We start from the raw sequence: 15,843 nt of genomic DNA, 5'->3' as shown, positions 1-15,843 counted from the left end.
GATATAATATGATAAAAGCTCTGCTAAACGGAGCTTTGCATAAACACAACCCCACATGGGGGAGGAAGATAAATTAAACGGCATAAGACAAAAGAAGCATCAGCCACAATCTCTCATGATGCCTACAACCTGGGGAATAATAGACACCTGTGAACAACCCTCATGGCTCTCATTCAGCAAAGCACAGATACACATGATCACATGATCAGGCTCTGTGCAAAAAAAAAAAAAAAAAAATCTCACTTGCTCAGTAACCGCTGCGAGATCCAAGACATGCAAATTAAATTTAAATTAGGGAGAGAGAGAACATAGTCAATTATTCTTTATATTTATACTCCTATCTCAAACAGCCCAATTAATGCATTCTAGGCATACGTCTCAAGAAGAACTAAAACTTATTTATGTGCTTCAGTCTCTTGATATCATAAAAGAACAGACAGGGTGTAGATAAACAACTGCCAAACGTGTCATTTCCTGACATCGGTAAGCTTTGGCGGGAGAATACCGCACAACTATTACTTTGTATTTGCTTTAATAATTGAATGATGTGGGGAAAAAAAATCAAATTCATTGTAATTTTATTTAGCTGTTCTAGTCCATACTGATGCATCCCAAGATTTGTTGAAAAACCGTAAGCATAAATTTGACAGACACACTATCGGTGAATAACAGTGCCTCTACAATAACACCGTTCTGTACAATACAGAATAAAATTCTAGTGGAGGAGCATGCATCTTTCCAGAAAGAGATAAAAATTTTGCAAAATAATAAAAGTAAAAATAACTTAAAGAACGAGGGTGTGGAGTGGACACAGGAGAGGAGACGTGTAGATTGTAAATCCTGTGCTGCGGGTGAAGCTCACCAAGCAGCTAAGCACAAATGTCAGAGCCAGAGAACAACTGGCTCGTTAAAGGGGCACAGAGATCCGCTCCAGGCATCAGTCAGAACCTTACTGCCTTTGTCATCTCCAGCCATATTTTTCCACTGCCGCCCCCCATTGAGGAGATAAAGGATCGAATTTCTGACAGAGGAGGACAGCCCTGTTTGTGGAAGAGCTGACGGAGAAAAGGGACCGAGATTGGTTTGGAGATGGATGGTAAGGGTGGATGAGTAGTGGGTGGAGGTTGGGGTGGGGGTGGGGTTGGCACATGGGCTGGGAAAGACAGGCGACCCTGCGGCACAGAGGGGGGCCTTTATCAGGAGGCGGGCTGGTTCACATGACTCTCCCCGCTGCGGTGTACGCTCTGGCTTTGATACGGGGTGAGCAACAATGTGAGGCTAACGCCCTGTGGAGAAGCAGCGCGTGTGGGGCTGCACACCCACAGAAGGGGAAGGAGATGGAGGGGAGGGGCATGCGTTCTGCCCAGTTGCTATAGGCTGTGTGGCGGACGGCTTTGCCCAATTACACCAGGCTGACTGGCGACATGCACATACGTGGTCCACGCTAAAAAAAATAATAAAACTGGCAGACACAGACGTGCCGTTATGCGGCTGCGAGAGCCGCACTGCTCACGCGCTCTTCCCCACACCTCCACCCCCCCACCCCCCCCAACGCTACTGCTGCTCCAACCCGTCAGCCGCCCGCCAGCATCGCCACCTCCAGCTGCTCTCGGCAGCCCGAGCGATGAACGTACTCGGCGCAGGAACACGCCTCCTCCGCACACACGCCGGCAGAGCTCCGCACGAGTCCATCAGGCACCGACGGACGTGCGTAACGAGGCCCGCTCCGACCCCTCGTCGGCCGGCCGGCACGCGTCCCCCTCCCTTACACGCCACCGCTCCGCTCGGGGGCCTGACCCGGAGACATTTCATGGTCTGCAGTGTAAGACACAGCGAGTTAATTGGAAGAGCAGGAGACGCATGGCCCGGTGGGAGAAATGTGAGCTGCAGTAGTCCCCTATGAAAATGACCATAAAGTGCTGAAGTTAAACTATAAAATAAAGTGGCATGGCCCACCCACAGGGAACAGTAGGACCGAAACCCACAGTGAGCGTGTTTGAGTCTGGTAGAGGCGGGTCACGATTGACCCGCTCCCTCTCCAGGTAATGCAGGGGCAGGAGTGATGGGGAGGAAGGTGGGTGTGCTTTAACGAGCACATCACGCCTTTCCAAAACACCACTCCACACACCTCCTCTCTCTCCCCCCTCATTACCTCCCTCTCTCAAACCACCTCCTCCTTCAGGGGAAGAGTCTGATGGGAACGTTCCCCACGGAGGCTGGAGCTGGAAGAGCTCGTGCATCACTCCCTGCAGGGCACACAGACGCCCGCCCACCCCGATCCCCCTGATCGTTCTGAGGAACCCCCGGGCTGGCAGAGCAGGAAATGGCATTAAGACCCGGTTCTTAAAGGTTGGGAGGTGCTGGATCTCATCTGCACCGCCTCCCGCTGCAGCCCTTTGATCATATTCCCTCCACTTCCTCCAGGGTGGAGGGAGCAGGGAGGCAGACGACCGTTCAGAACTCAGAGACTGTAGCAGAAGGCCAGTGTAACTGGGTCGGGCCCGAATGGCACCAACTACACGGGTCAGTGGTGGGGGTGCACAGAGACAACAGAACCAAAACAAGACGCAATGCCCATACAGAGCCAAGGCCACAGAACACACCAGAGTCAACACAGCTGCACTGATGTTTAACACAGGCCCCCATCTGAGCCTCTGCTCCACCCCTGCTGATGGAGCACTGGGCTAAAGGAGGTCAGCCAGAGAGAGGAGCAACTTACACTCTCCTGTGCCCAGACCCAGAATGCACCAGTGCACATTGACGGAGGAAAGGGAGACCACCCATCCACGGCATCACGTACCGTTTCACGTTTGTCTTCGAGGCCTCGCCTGCATCAGACCTCGTATCACCGTCTTGGCACACAGTTGTGCAGAAGGACGAGGACGTGTCCCCGTCTCTTTTGTCCCCTAATCCCCTATCGGAGGAGACGTTCCCACTGTGAACGTTCTGTTGAGCTGATCCATTTTGAAGGACACTAAAACATACCCTCACCTTGCCCTTATATACATGCTGCGCTTTATTTAATCAACATTTATTTAATCAACATGTTTTCACTAGAATGTCACCCAAAGATCACACAATGGGTCAGCAGTCACCTACACACTGCCAGGCAAGCTAGGTTACGTGAAAACAGTGTCTCAGAGAGGTAGAAAGTGTGTGTGCGCGTGCGGGAGAAATCTGTAATCGAGTCACTGGGTATATCACAAATGTACTGTGAGGGCAAGAAGTAAGAATATGAGAAGAAGCATGAGGGAGAGAGAGACAGAAATGTGTACATACAGAACGAGGGATGGAGAGAGGACAAGGGAGGAGGGAGAACGCCTTCCCTCTCAACCTCTGCCTGTAGCTTGGTTCATAAACTCTCTCCTTTCACCTTGTCTGAAAGAAATCCTTGAGAGAAGAGAGGAGAGCCTGACGAGATCCAGTGCAGGTGTGATCCACCCAGGCAGATGGTCAGCAGACAGTGGGCGTCCTACCTGCATATGACAGTTTGTGTGTGTGTGTGTGTGTCCATGTGTGGGCGGGAGTGGGAGTGTGTGTGTGCGTGTGCACACTGTGGAGGAGGATAGCCTACATTTCGGATGTGCAGACAAACTCTCTCTCTCTCTCTCCCTCCCTCTCCCTCCCTCCCTCCCTCCCTCCCTCCCTCCCTCCCTCGGCAGTAATATGTTTAGGGATCCACTCCCAACACCCCTGCAGGGTGACTCTCATCCCCAGATCATCTCCCTCAATCCTCCTCCAGCCCGACGGGCCCATCTTCCCTCACCACCCGTCTTCCTCCTCTACTTCTGCCGTGTTCTCACCATCACCCCGGTACTCCTCAGCCCCCCCCCCCCCCCCCCCCCCCGGCTCCTGCCTCACATGCACCTGTGAGAACGGCAGCAGGGCTGCAAGCAGTCCCCTTATTTGAAGAGGTAATTAAATCTGTGTGTGGTGTCAGGACTTTAAATAAATTGGCAATCTAAAAATGCCTTGAGAAGAAAAAAAAAAAAAAAAAAAAAAAAAAAATCATCGAAATTTTTTTTTTTGCAGGAGTGCTCCAGACCGACAGCAGAGCAATGAATCTCTCTCCTGCTGCAATGGACAGGCTGAGTGAGAAGGAGGAGAGGACAGGAGAAATGGAGGAGAGAGGAGAATGCAAGAAAGAGGAGAAACCCCAGTTTATGCAGAGAAGCGAATGTGAGCAATTAATCAAAAGGGAATGGTGGTGGTGTTGGGGTGGGGGGGGAAGTGGATGTTGGAGGGTGTGTTGGGGGGGTGCGTTAAGGCTGTCCGAGGAGGATGACCTGTGCTCAGCTCCTGCAGAACACTCCATCAGCTCACGATACTCATTGGAGATGAGCCCAGGATGTGGACCTGGACGCTCATGACAGGAAATAAACAACCCAGACGAGGAGCAGAACTAGGGGGAGGAGCAGAACTAGGGGGAGGAGCAGAACTAGGGGGAGGAGCAGAACTAGGGGGAGGAGCAGAACTAGGGGGAGAGACTGGGGCAAGGAGCATGGGGGGTGATGTGACAGATGAGCCCCAACAGGGTCGTCCTATTGGGGGAAGGGCCTGCCCGGTCAGAGGAGGAAGACATGGTCATCTGTCCAAGGGACAAGACAGGACGGAGGAGAGGAGAAGGGGATGATCCCAGAGATGCAGGGAAGAGATTGGAGCGCCATGATGAAGTGGAACATTAAAAGCTTCTTTGGCTGCCTACTCTTCAAAGCTCAGCTGCACCAACACACACACACAAACACACACAAACACACACAAACACACACAAACACACACAAACACACACTTTTCCTCTCCTCAACAAAGGGTGCATTCAGTGAATTCTGAGTCAGGGCTGGCAAAAAACAGGACACAGCTTCACTAAATTGGGGATGCACGCAGTCCCATTCCTCCAAGATCTGCACCTATGGGACGGTGCTCTCCTAACACTTTGTACACAGTCTTTTATTATGACTTGTTAAAAGATTGTCAAAGCTTTCTCCTCTCTTCACCCACAATCTCTCAGCAACGCTTCACTACAAATAGCTGGATCCTCGCCTGCAATTACTGTATTCAAACTGTGCCGATCACTGAGCTTGTCTAATAGAACACAGTGTCTTTGTGCACGTGTGTGTGTGTGTGTGTGTGTGTGTGACTACAGACTACAGGCCAATGTGACTCATTCCATATAATAAGACAAGTTCTGAGCGCTCACATCTCGACGGAGAATTAACTACAGAACTGCAACACCACACGGATTGCTTTTGAATGCGACAACACAAGTGTGATCCTGACCCTACAGAAAGCACAGGTCTCCTAACCAGCAGCGAGCACGGGAGTGTCAGACGGCCGAGCGTCACTGATCCCAACGTCCGCCGTGCTCCGCTTTAATCTCCCGCCGCCCCTTACGCTCGCAGCACACGCCCCCCCCCCCCCCCCCCCCCCGGCAGCGGGTAGGGAATGGGCACTCAACCTCAGGGCTCTGGCTTGTGTCTAGTTACCTTGACGCCACGCACGCGGAACTCGGCCAGCGCACGACTCATCTTGGTGGCGGCGGTTGGGAGGTCCTTCCCACTGGCGATGACCTTGACCAGGAGAGAGTCGTAGTGCGGAGAGATGACCGCCCCCTGGAAGGCCGAGGCGCTGTCCAGACGAATGCCCATTCCTTCACCACTGCGGAAGACCTGAAAGGGGTGGGGGAGGGGGAGGGTGCGTTAGACCGCATTAAGTTTATGTGGCTTTGGATCATATAGCCAATCATGTACACCATCAGAACCTGGTCCAGACAGTCCTATGTGGAGCAGGAGTTTTATCCCAGCTGTACTTACAGAATAGATAGAGTGCATTCTGGGGACCACACAAACCACCAAACCAACCCCCCATACACACAGTTCCACACACACACCCCCTATACACACACACTATCCTGCCTGCAGTCATTTGCTAGTGCAATTGTGCTCTGTCTCACCCCCTGACATAGGCATTAGAGCCATCAGAGCAGAGAAGGTGATGTGTGTGAGAGAAAGGGAGGACAGGGAAGAGAGAGAGAGAGAGAGAGAGAGAGAGAGGAGAGATATACAAATAGGGAGGTAAAGAGACATTTGTGCAGAGACGATCAGAAAGAAGTGGGTGGGCCAGTGATCACTCAATGTCAACTGTACCGCTGTTTACACCATTAGATAATGAACGACCAATACACCAGAGATTACACCAGCATCACTATGGCAATTGCTATGGCAATGGCTCCACTCATGTCCTAGTGCTAAAATTGGTCAGAAACAGGACCAGTCACGGTCTTAAACGCCGAGTCACCCAGACAAACTCCAGCAAGCTCCACCACCCACAGGCAACCACCTCAGCTTCAAGATTTCTGAGAACTTTCCACCAACCCAGAAGGCATGAGGACGAAGCTCTGAACGCCCACTGTCACCCACTACGCTGCTCTTCACCCTCAGACACCTCGGGGTGGGATTTCAGCGGCCGCAACCTCGGTCAGGACCGCGAGGAGGGTGGGTGACAGCAGGAAGCAGTCAGAACTCAGTGTGGGGCGATCGCATTTCCACCTCCGTCCCGCTCCGTCGCTGCCAAACACTGATGGAGCGTGGTCGGAGGAGAACCATGCTCTGGAGGAGACCGAGCAAAACCCTTCAACCCCCAAACCCTTTATACCCATCTGTCGGCAGTTGACCCAGGTGCGAGTCCAGAGCCCCAACGCAATCCCAGAGCTCTACTCCCAAAACGGAGGCAGCACGAGGAACCACGGGTGCTTAGCAGGCCTCCTTCCCAAAGCCTCCACAACGCTGGTAATGAGCGTGCCTGTGGGTAATGAGCGTGCCTGTGGGGTGTGTGTGTGTGTGTGTGTGTGTACGCCAGGATGCGAGGGAGATGTTTCAGGGGGAGATCGGAGCATGGATCCAGCTACCACCGAGCTCCTCATAACCATGCATGCAGAATCCTGCACAGATCACAGCAACCTGTCAGAGAGCAGCCAGTACGTTTAAGAGGTTTGGACAGAGGATGACATGGAGCACATTCAAAGGAAGAGGGGGGGGGGGATTTGTGGGTGCATACAGCATCTATATTACATATGGTTTCCCATACAGAGGATATAGTATACCAACTAAATACTAAATGCTATGGCTAACTACACATGTGTTTGTTAAACACATGTTTGACAAGAATCAGGTACACGCATCTCCTGAACCTGAATGAATGTACACTGATTGACTTTTAAAGTGAACACCTGGGCCCAAAAAGAGAGAGATGGAAAAAAAAAAATAGACAAGAAGTCATCAGGTCTGTCCGTGAGCGTGAGCGTGTCTGTCCACTGACATTTCCACATCATGGTGAGTAATTCTGCAGTCCTCAGCTCATCAGTGTGTGTGTGTACATGGGCGTGCAGGCATGATGGCTCTCCATCTGGAGAAAGAGCCGATTAAAGGTGTGAAGTGTCTAGCTTAGGATGGCACTGCTGTATCATAGAGGACATACACACACACACACACACACACACACACACACACACACACACACACGAGGATGAATCTTCAGTGATCCTTCACCCAAGGTCTCTATAGCAACTGATAGGCAGCCTGCCAATCAGGACTGCCAATCAGGACTTCTTCCCCCTCCATCTTTTCCTTTGCTGGTGTTAAACACCACATCCCTCCACTGCAAAGTAGGTCACTGCACCTCTACTGGAGCGCACACCCCCACCCGCACCCCCACCCACAAGCCCCGGGCCCTGCGCCTGCTTATTCTGCCGCTGCACCATCACCCTTCTGCCTCTATGCAACCTGTCCACGTTCATCACTCCACCCATCCCCACCTACCTGCCGTTCACCCGCCCAACATGCCAGTGGGTAAACATCACATCACTCCTACAACCTCAACCAGCTGGCCCACACTAGAAAACCAGCACAGAGCGCAGTAGGTGGACAGGATTCCCCTCACTACGAGCCGCGCGGTGTGCGGTAGGTAGGCATCCATCCCTTTCCTCCTACATCAAAGCAGTGGGTGGATACAGAAAGGCTGCGGTGTGACTAGGGCTCGCTGTAGCAGGTCCAGACAGGCCCCGCCCAACAACACAAGCTCACGCGCAGCTGAGCATCTCTTGGGGACGAGGTGTAGCATGAGAAGTACTCTAAACCTCAGGGATATTTTTAATACTTAAGCCAATGCATTAGCTGGGTTTGATTTCATAAATACATTGTGGTGAAGTGAAGGCATAAAAAAATAAAATAAAAAAATAAAAAATAAAAAAGACATTTGGCTTTGCAGTCTCTCCCCCAACCCCCTCCCCCACCTCTACCTCCACTCTTTTGTGAATGGAAATACGATCGTATCTTATTGCCAGAAATGTGGCTGATACACTGTGTGTATGTCCTGCATCAAGATCCTTCCTTTGAAGTCGTAACATTACCCTCCATGTGTAATGCAGTCACAGAGTGAGTAGACAAACCCACACCACTTTATTAGACCCACTAAAAGTTTTCTCCTTTCAACAAAACAAAAAAACAACATCTTAATCTTCTTGAAGACCACAGTACAACTTACTTTAGCTTTCCGAACCACCCACAGTAAACGTAACTAAAAAGTCTCTGCTATTAATCTTCATGTCGCAAAATCCCAGGACTGTCAAAGGTGCTAGCAGTGCTGGCATTCAGCAACCCTCCATTTAACAAGGCACCAAAGGAAGCCGAACACCAGGGTCAGAGGTTAAATGAAAGAGCCATGGGTGAACAGGAGAGAGATTGCAGATTGCAGCCCAGCTGCATGGACACACTACAGTCAGGCTGACGAGCCAATATAGCAGTGAGACTTTCATTAATGCTTTTTCAGTCATTAACACTAGATAACCAGTGACTAAATAATAATGTGGTCAAGGATGTTCTGGTCATGTTAAATGCTTTAGAGACCCAGTCCTGTTCCAGTTTGGTTGCAGTTCTGTTTGTAGAAGATTTAGCTTGGTAAGATCTAAAAGCTATTATTAGTTAAACCGATCACTTACACTGCGTAATAAATGCTCCCATCAAAGCAGCCGTGTACGTTAGATCAATACGCAGTTATTGAATATAAAAGACAAAAAGATGGTGGTGTGTATGGACAATGGACAAGAAGAAGAAATGACTGAGGGAGAGCAGCTTAAGCAGGAAGAGAGAAACTGGAGTTATGTTCCAATCTCATCTGACCTCATGTGTCACACACACACACACACACACACAATTATGAAATGCCACAAACCACACTAGGCAGGGTAATTGTTGACTTATGCCCGCCCCTGCAGTTACACTGTACATATTACAACTCATCCATTACAAACATCAGCAATTTTGTTCTCTCTTTTTCAAATTCTTCTCCTGGCCATTAAAGCCTTCCACAGAGAGAAATCTGGAATGATTAAATATATTTTTGTTGTGGATCTAATGATTGAATGATGCCTTATTGGCTAATCAAAAGTCTAGAGATCGACAATGTATCCAGCCTCTAATTTTTTGCATCTGTAATCTTTCATGAGTCTTTTACCTTACAAGCAACCTTGTTCGGAGGGGGGGGGGGGGTGTCATACAATCAGCATTTATAAATCAAACAATCAGTTTTACCTATATGTGTAAATGTTGTAATCATTTTCTCATTTTTCATGTAATCATTTTAGATTCATTGGATGAATGCGCATGGCCTGCTGTTAGCATGCTTTACAATGTTCTTGTTCTTTGATCACTGCTGGGAAGCTGTTTGAACTGCGGTTGACATTAATGAAAAATGCAGCAGAAAAAATTTATACAGTGCAATAAAATATAGAATATCTATCAAGAACAAAACACATCCCTCCTGTATTTGTCCATGTGTTTGGAGTGTTGAGAAATAGACTGGTCTGGGCTTTGGCCCGTTTGGGTCAGTGGATCCAGCTCGGCTAAATGTGCACAACCACGCATCTATGCGTGCACACACACTCGCACACACACGAGGAAACAGACAGTGTTGTGAAGGACACTTGGCTTGGCCACTCTGTCAATGTCCTGAATATTTTCCCCAGCGTTTCCCAGCTGGGACGCATCCCAGCGGAAGGGCCCGGCCCGACTGCTGCTAGAGCCGTGGGTCCGAGGAGCCCTCCCTCCAGCTCCACTCCAAAAGCCCAGGACTGAGGACACAGAGGTCCACTCGGGGGACACATCCTCAGAGACAGGGCAGCAGTTACGCTGTCTGTATCTGTATTTGGGGCATTCTGCAGTGTGAAAATAGCCCACGCATATGGCCTGCACACACAGCCGCCTCTCACATGCAGCGATGGGAATACATTCACATGGTAAACAACAGGCATGTAGTCCAATGCTTGCGCACGTGCACACACACACACACACACACACACACACACACACACACACACACACGTGTATGCCTCTCTGACAGACACACTTTACATCACAGCCAGTGTATCTCTAATGGGATACACTATTAGCCTTAATAAAACACTATCATTTCAAATGAAGCAACATCAGATGAGAGAAAAAAACGTTCATAAAAGCAAGAAAAACAAACAAACAAACAAACAATAAATAAATAAATAAACACCCTACCAATTCATGCATGACCACTTTCCTGTTAGATGGGAGTGGGATTCCTGCCACGAGGTGCAGTTAACAGAAGCCTAATGGTAACCCCATATATCTGAGCCATACAGCCACCACATATCTGAGCTTTGTGTCTGATCAGTCAGAGAGAACACATCAGCCAACAGGATCCCCAAATCTGTCAAATCTGCAATACAGCCCCCCACTCCTCACTGCGTTAGTCACTGCTATCTCCCACTTGCTAACCTACCCTGACAAGCATCCGCGGTAGAGAGCGCTGATCTGAAACGACAGGGAGGAAGAAACTTAGCCGTCCGTACCACCCAATGTTGGCGGTGGCGGAACGAGGAGCTCTCGGGCTGCCAGCAACAAGCAGCTGAGAAATCCCGGGGAACCGGACCACTGCCAGAGAGCAGCGCCAGGCTCTGAGCTGCGTGTGCGGTTTTGGGAACAAATTGATTGTTTCTCAAACCACGGGAGGTCATATTCACAGTACATCAGCCGGCAAAGCAGCAACAGACCAGGCAGCAGCGATTACAGCAAAGGCACTGAACGTCTTGGACGCAGAGCCACTACAGATGTCCTTCACAAGTCCACGAGCGTACGAGTCGGTGAGGAACACCAGATGACTAACTCTTACTGTTATTTAAATATAAATAAGGCTTCTTCACTCTTACAGATGTCAGCCAACACCTGAAAAACCTCCTGCCTCTAGGAGCCAAGTGGCGTCACAAGTATCTAAACTGAGGCTTCGCCACCTTCAGCACTCCAGCTAGTTTCTCAAAGCCTCTCGTCCTGCTCTCCGCACACTGAGAAATGTGCTCCAATCAGCTGATGGAGCTCCACTGATGAGACGAGCAGGTGGATAGAGAGGACGTCCAGACAGAGGCATGCTTCAGACAGACAGACAGACAGAGACAGACAGACAGCCAGGAAGAGTCATGTTTCAGACAGACAGAGACAGCCAGGAAGAGTCATGCTTCAGACAGACAGCCAGAGACAGACAGCCAGGAAGAGACAGACAGTCAGGAAGAGGCATGCTTCATACAGACAGAGACAGCCAGGAAGAGGCATGCTTCAGAGAGACAGACAGAGGCATGCTTCAGACAGACAGGAAGAGGCATGCTTCAGACAGACAGCCAGACACGAAGAGGCATGCTTCATGGGCCTGCCAGAAGCGGTGTTGTTTACTTCAAGGGGAAGCCTTCATCTTGTCTGGCTTGTACATTCACAGCACCAGGTGGTGGAATATATTTATATAGTTAATTTGTTTATTATGAAAGAACCACCACCATGAAGCATTCGTCCTTTTCAAATTTTTAAACACTTAATAAAATCAGGGAGTAGGACTAAATTTCAACATGAAATTCCACAACGAAATCAAACTCTGCAATGCACCATAAAAAAGCAGCATAAAAATAATACATATGTTCTGCCAAATATCACATTGGGCTGAAGAGACACCATCGAGCATTTAATGATGATCACGCTTCTAAACTTCAGGGGAACATAACCAGACTGTTTACGGTCATCAGAAAGGAAGAAGTTCCAAAGAGGAGAAGTGAAGTTACACCATTCTTGGAAATGTTGGAAAATAGAGTCTCAAATGGCTAGCCAAAAAGCACATTTCTAAAATGTTCAGAAGCTACAATTGGTAAATATTCAAAGATAAAAAACAAATACATAAATAAATTACAAGAAATCAAGAGAAGTGCAGAGATTAAATGCATGTTAAATAATGAGGCAAACAGACAAACAGAGATAACATTCAGAAACTGCCCACAACAAGTGTAAACAGAAGGGTAAACATGTATGAGAATGAGAGGTCCTGGTCAGACTGATACCACAAAAGGGAAATGAGAAAAGAAATGTCATTCATGGCAAGGAAGAGGTGTTAAGACCAAGCAGCCCTACAGAATGGGAAACATCTTCACCCTTGTTGAAAACTAAAACAAGACCTACATGAAAGACAATATGAAAGGAAGATGGGGGAACCAGGCCTGGGAAATGAAGCAGCGTGGAGCGTTGGCAGATGCAGATAAGGACGGGAGAAGAAGAACACACAAAGACTCTGAAAGAAACTTCAAAACAACAAAATCCCTCTCAAACCACACGGCGCCAAACGGGAGACGGCACAGAAGGAAGATGAGAATCACAGTGGAATGAGAACGAGGGATGAAACCAGACCGAGGCGGGGGAGAATGACAGAGCCGAGCTGGGAGTGGATGTGGAATACGGGGCGTAGGGGAGTGGGCGGGGCATGGGCGGGGCGTAGGGCGGGGCTGGGACGACACGTGTTGGAGGATGTGCCAGAGGACGCAGACCCAGGATGATTTCATTACCTCTAAATATGGATTGTAATTTTGGAGCATATTTCATTAGAAGTAAAATGTCAATCTCATTTAGAGGGGAGTGCTGCTCGCCGTGCGCTCGGCTGGCGGGGGAGGAACAGGAGATGGAGCGGAAGCAATGCTCATTTCAACACGCTTCTCTAAATGGGAAATTTTCAATTTCACTTCGGAGCAAGGCAGAAACGTTCTGTTTCGGCAAGGTGATGGCACGATATAACCACCAAATGGAGGTCTCCAGAAATGTATTACCTGCAGACACAAAATGCGTGTTGTGCAAGAGCCTGTCTAGCTTGGGTAATCTGTAGGGATGCTCAAGACTAGACAACTAGAGACAGAGAAAGCGTATAAACACGGGACAGGGACAGACTTTTCTGTTCTAGCTGCATAAAACCGTATTTTACATGTCTAGCTCCTCAAAAAAAAAAAAAATGATCAGAACGAAAAACACCTGCACAAAAATGAGGTCGTGAAAGCTTCTTGTGTTCTCCATACATCTGCTCAACCGTCTGAGGTGAGCACTACGGTCCTCTTCGTGAACGGAGCAGAGTACACGAGCTCAATTATAACCGTTTGCGTGACTTTTGACTGGAATCTATTTGCAGTAAACTTCAGTAAGCTTGAACACACTTCCTAATAAAGCTGCTGCACCTTCAGCGGTTCAACAGAAGGGGAAGAATCAGGGTGGAACAAAAGCTCCTCGCTCTACCAGCGGAGAACAGTTCCAATGTCGTGCAAGGATTTCAAATAGGCTGGAAGCAGCAGCAGCTTTTAGAAGACATTCCGAACTAAAGCTACGCTGCGCAACCGATTTAGAATCACGTATAAAGACTCTTGGTTGTTCACACTTATTTACAAGGATTATTTAAGAAGTGTATGTAGTCAGGCCTACATGCCCACGAGATAAGCTGCACATCTCTCCATTTGCACTGCTTTCGTCCCAAACACAATCCAAACCTTCTGTCGGGACCTGCGAGTTTGTGCTGAAAAAGACATGCAAACAATACCCACTGGAGCTAATGGACAATCCTAGAACATTTTCCATCCTTCCATTAATAAAATAAATTAATAAATAAAAATCACCACATCCAGGATACACCGTAAGCAAAAAAAAAAAAAATAATTAAAAAAAACCTGCTTAGAGCTTAGTGTGAACACTTACAAAGACCCAGAGCTTCAGTGATACGGTGCCAGTCCCAGGGCCGAGAATGGGTGGAACAGTGAAAATGTCACTGTAACCTCTTTGACACAGCTACAACGCTGGCTTATAATGTTGACATATAATTTTTTTTGAATACCCTGATAATACTTCAAAGAAGCATTCAGTGCAGATACTAGGGGGCACACCACTTTATAAGATGTGTCAAACAGAAATGGGTTTTTAAAAAACACATTGCTTGTGCTTTACCTCTTTATGCTATGAGAAGCCATCCAAGACGAGGACGATATGGTAGTCCTTGCACCATTTTCCAGTGGCTACATGGGCACTCAAAACACAGAGCGGCAGCCCACAGAAAGTAGCCGCTTTTGCACAACGCGGCAGGCGAAAACGTCTTTCTGCAAGCACGCACTTATCGCTCCAAGTGCAGCCGTCCTCAGACAGGAATGACTCAGGCACTCTAGCCCCATCGTCAGCTGGGTGTTTCCCACGGAGATGTGCAGCCCATAATATAGGGTCCCAGCACTGCCCAGGGTGCTGCAATAAGACGGCACATTCTCATCTCTTGCCCCTGTGGCCTGGTACGACAACCCCCCCCCCCCCCCCCCCCCACCCCCACCCCACATACACACACATTCTTGGCTAGTATTAAATATTACTCAGTTTTTATGTTTGATGATGGCCACATTTTCTGCACCATCATTGCAGTCGTTTAGAAGAGTAAGGAACTAATTGGAGACTAGAGACTCATCTTTTACGATTACGTACTTATACTTGTCATTACAGCATAAGGGGATGTTCACAAGAGGGCATCAGCTGGCTACTCTCGTGAAACTACACCGTAAAGGACAAATCCCTCCCTCCCCAGTGTTAACTCCTCGCTCCCTCTCTCCGTCCACCTGCATCCCTTCATTCTAGCAGCATCTAGTACCATTACACTCTTCTTACACCTTGGATTGAAGATGAAAACCAGAGAGCGCAAGAGTTCAAACACCTACTTCACCAGCAAGAAATATTACACCCTTAAAAAACCACCAAACGACCTCTAACTGCACAAAAACTGTCACAAGTCATTTCTCAAAGCTCGACTTTCCTATGATGAACAGCCCATACATACAAAACAATAAGGAGACGAGAAATTGCTTGGGCAGTTGAACGGAGCCCCTGCCAAGAAATCCAACATTTTCCACCCATTTTTCCCCAATCACCCTTTTCTCTTTAAATGTCATTTGGGTCGTCATTAAACTCTGCTTGTGGCCACTTTGCCCTTTAAAAGTACAGTGACACACTGAGGAGTCATCAAACGTCTGCGCGGGGAAGAGCAAACTCTGCAGAGCACTTTTGTTACCTCGGAGAAGAGCGAAGAGCTTCCTGTTCGGCCAGGCCGTGAGCAATATGGCAAACGGGGGTGGGAGACGCTCAGGTGGGACTGCTGAAGGCAGCTCAAAGGCACCCAGAAGGTCGTGTGTGTGTGTGATTAATAGATGACACTGGCACTCGTGTGCTAAAGAGAGCTGCAGGTGCAGTACCCAGCTGACTGAGGCTTGTTGCACCCCCCTCCCAAAAAAAGGTGGTGTGTATGTGGTGTGGATACTAAATGAGATCAGCACGCTGTATATCTGCCCTGGGTATTGAATTCCGTTTCTTGCTTACTTTAATTGTGTTACACTTTCCACAGACATTGTTATCAGGAAGCAGGGAAGGTTTAGTGCCCCATGAGCCATTAGCTACTGACAGGAGCCTAGAATACTTCTCAGGAAAGGGCAGGCCCTCACTGCAGAGA

At 48.7% G+C, this 15,843-nt stretch overlaps 1 protein-coding gene across 1 annotated transcript in view; it reads right to left on the bottom strand.

The window, feature by feature from the left end:
• Positions 1 to 15,843, bottom strand: part of pcxa (pyruvate carboxylase a) — a 71,547-nt gene that overhangs the window by 27,522 nt on the left and 28,182 nt on the right. Inside the window, exon 10 of the mRNA XM_076979446.1 lies at positions 5,484 to 5,666. Coding sequence (XP_076835561.1) covers positions 5,484 to 5,666 — 183 coding nt within the window. The remainder of the gene's footprint in view (positions 1 to 5,483; positions 5,667 to 15,843) is intronic.

The sequence above is a fragment of the Brachyhypopomus gauderio genome, chromosome 18 (genome assembly GCF_052324685.1).
Source record: "Brachyhypopomus gauderio isolate BG-103 chromosome 18, BGAUD_0.2, whole genome shotgun sequence".
NCBI lineage: Eukaryota > Metazoa > Chordata > Actinopteri > Gymnotiformes > Hypopomidae > Brachyhypopomus > Brachyhypopomus gauderio.
Note: the sequence above shows the minus strand (reverse complement) of the source record. Positions and strands in the feature narration are given on the sequence as shown.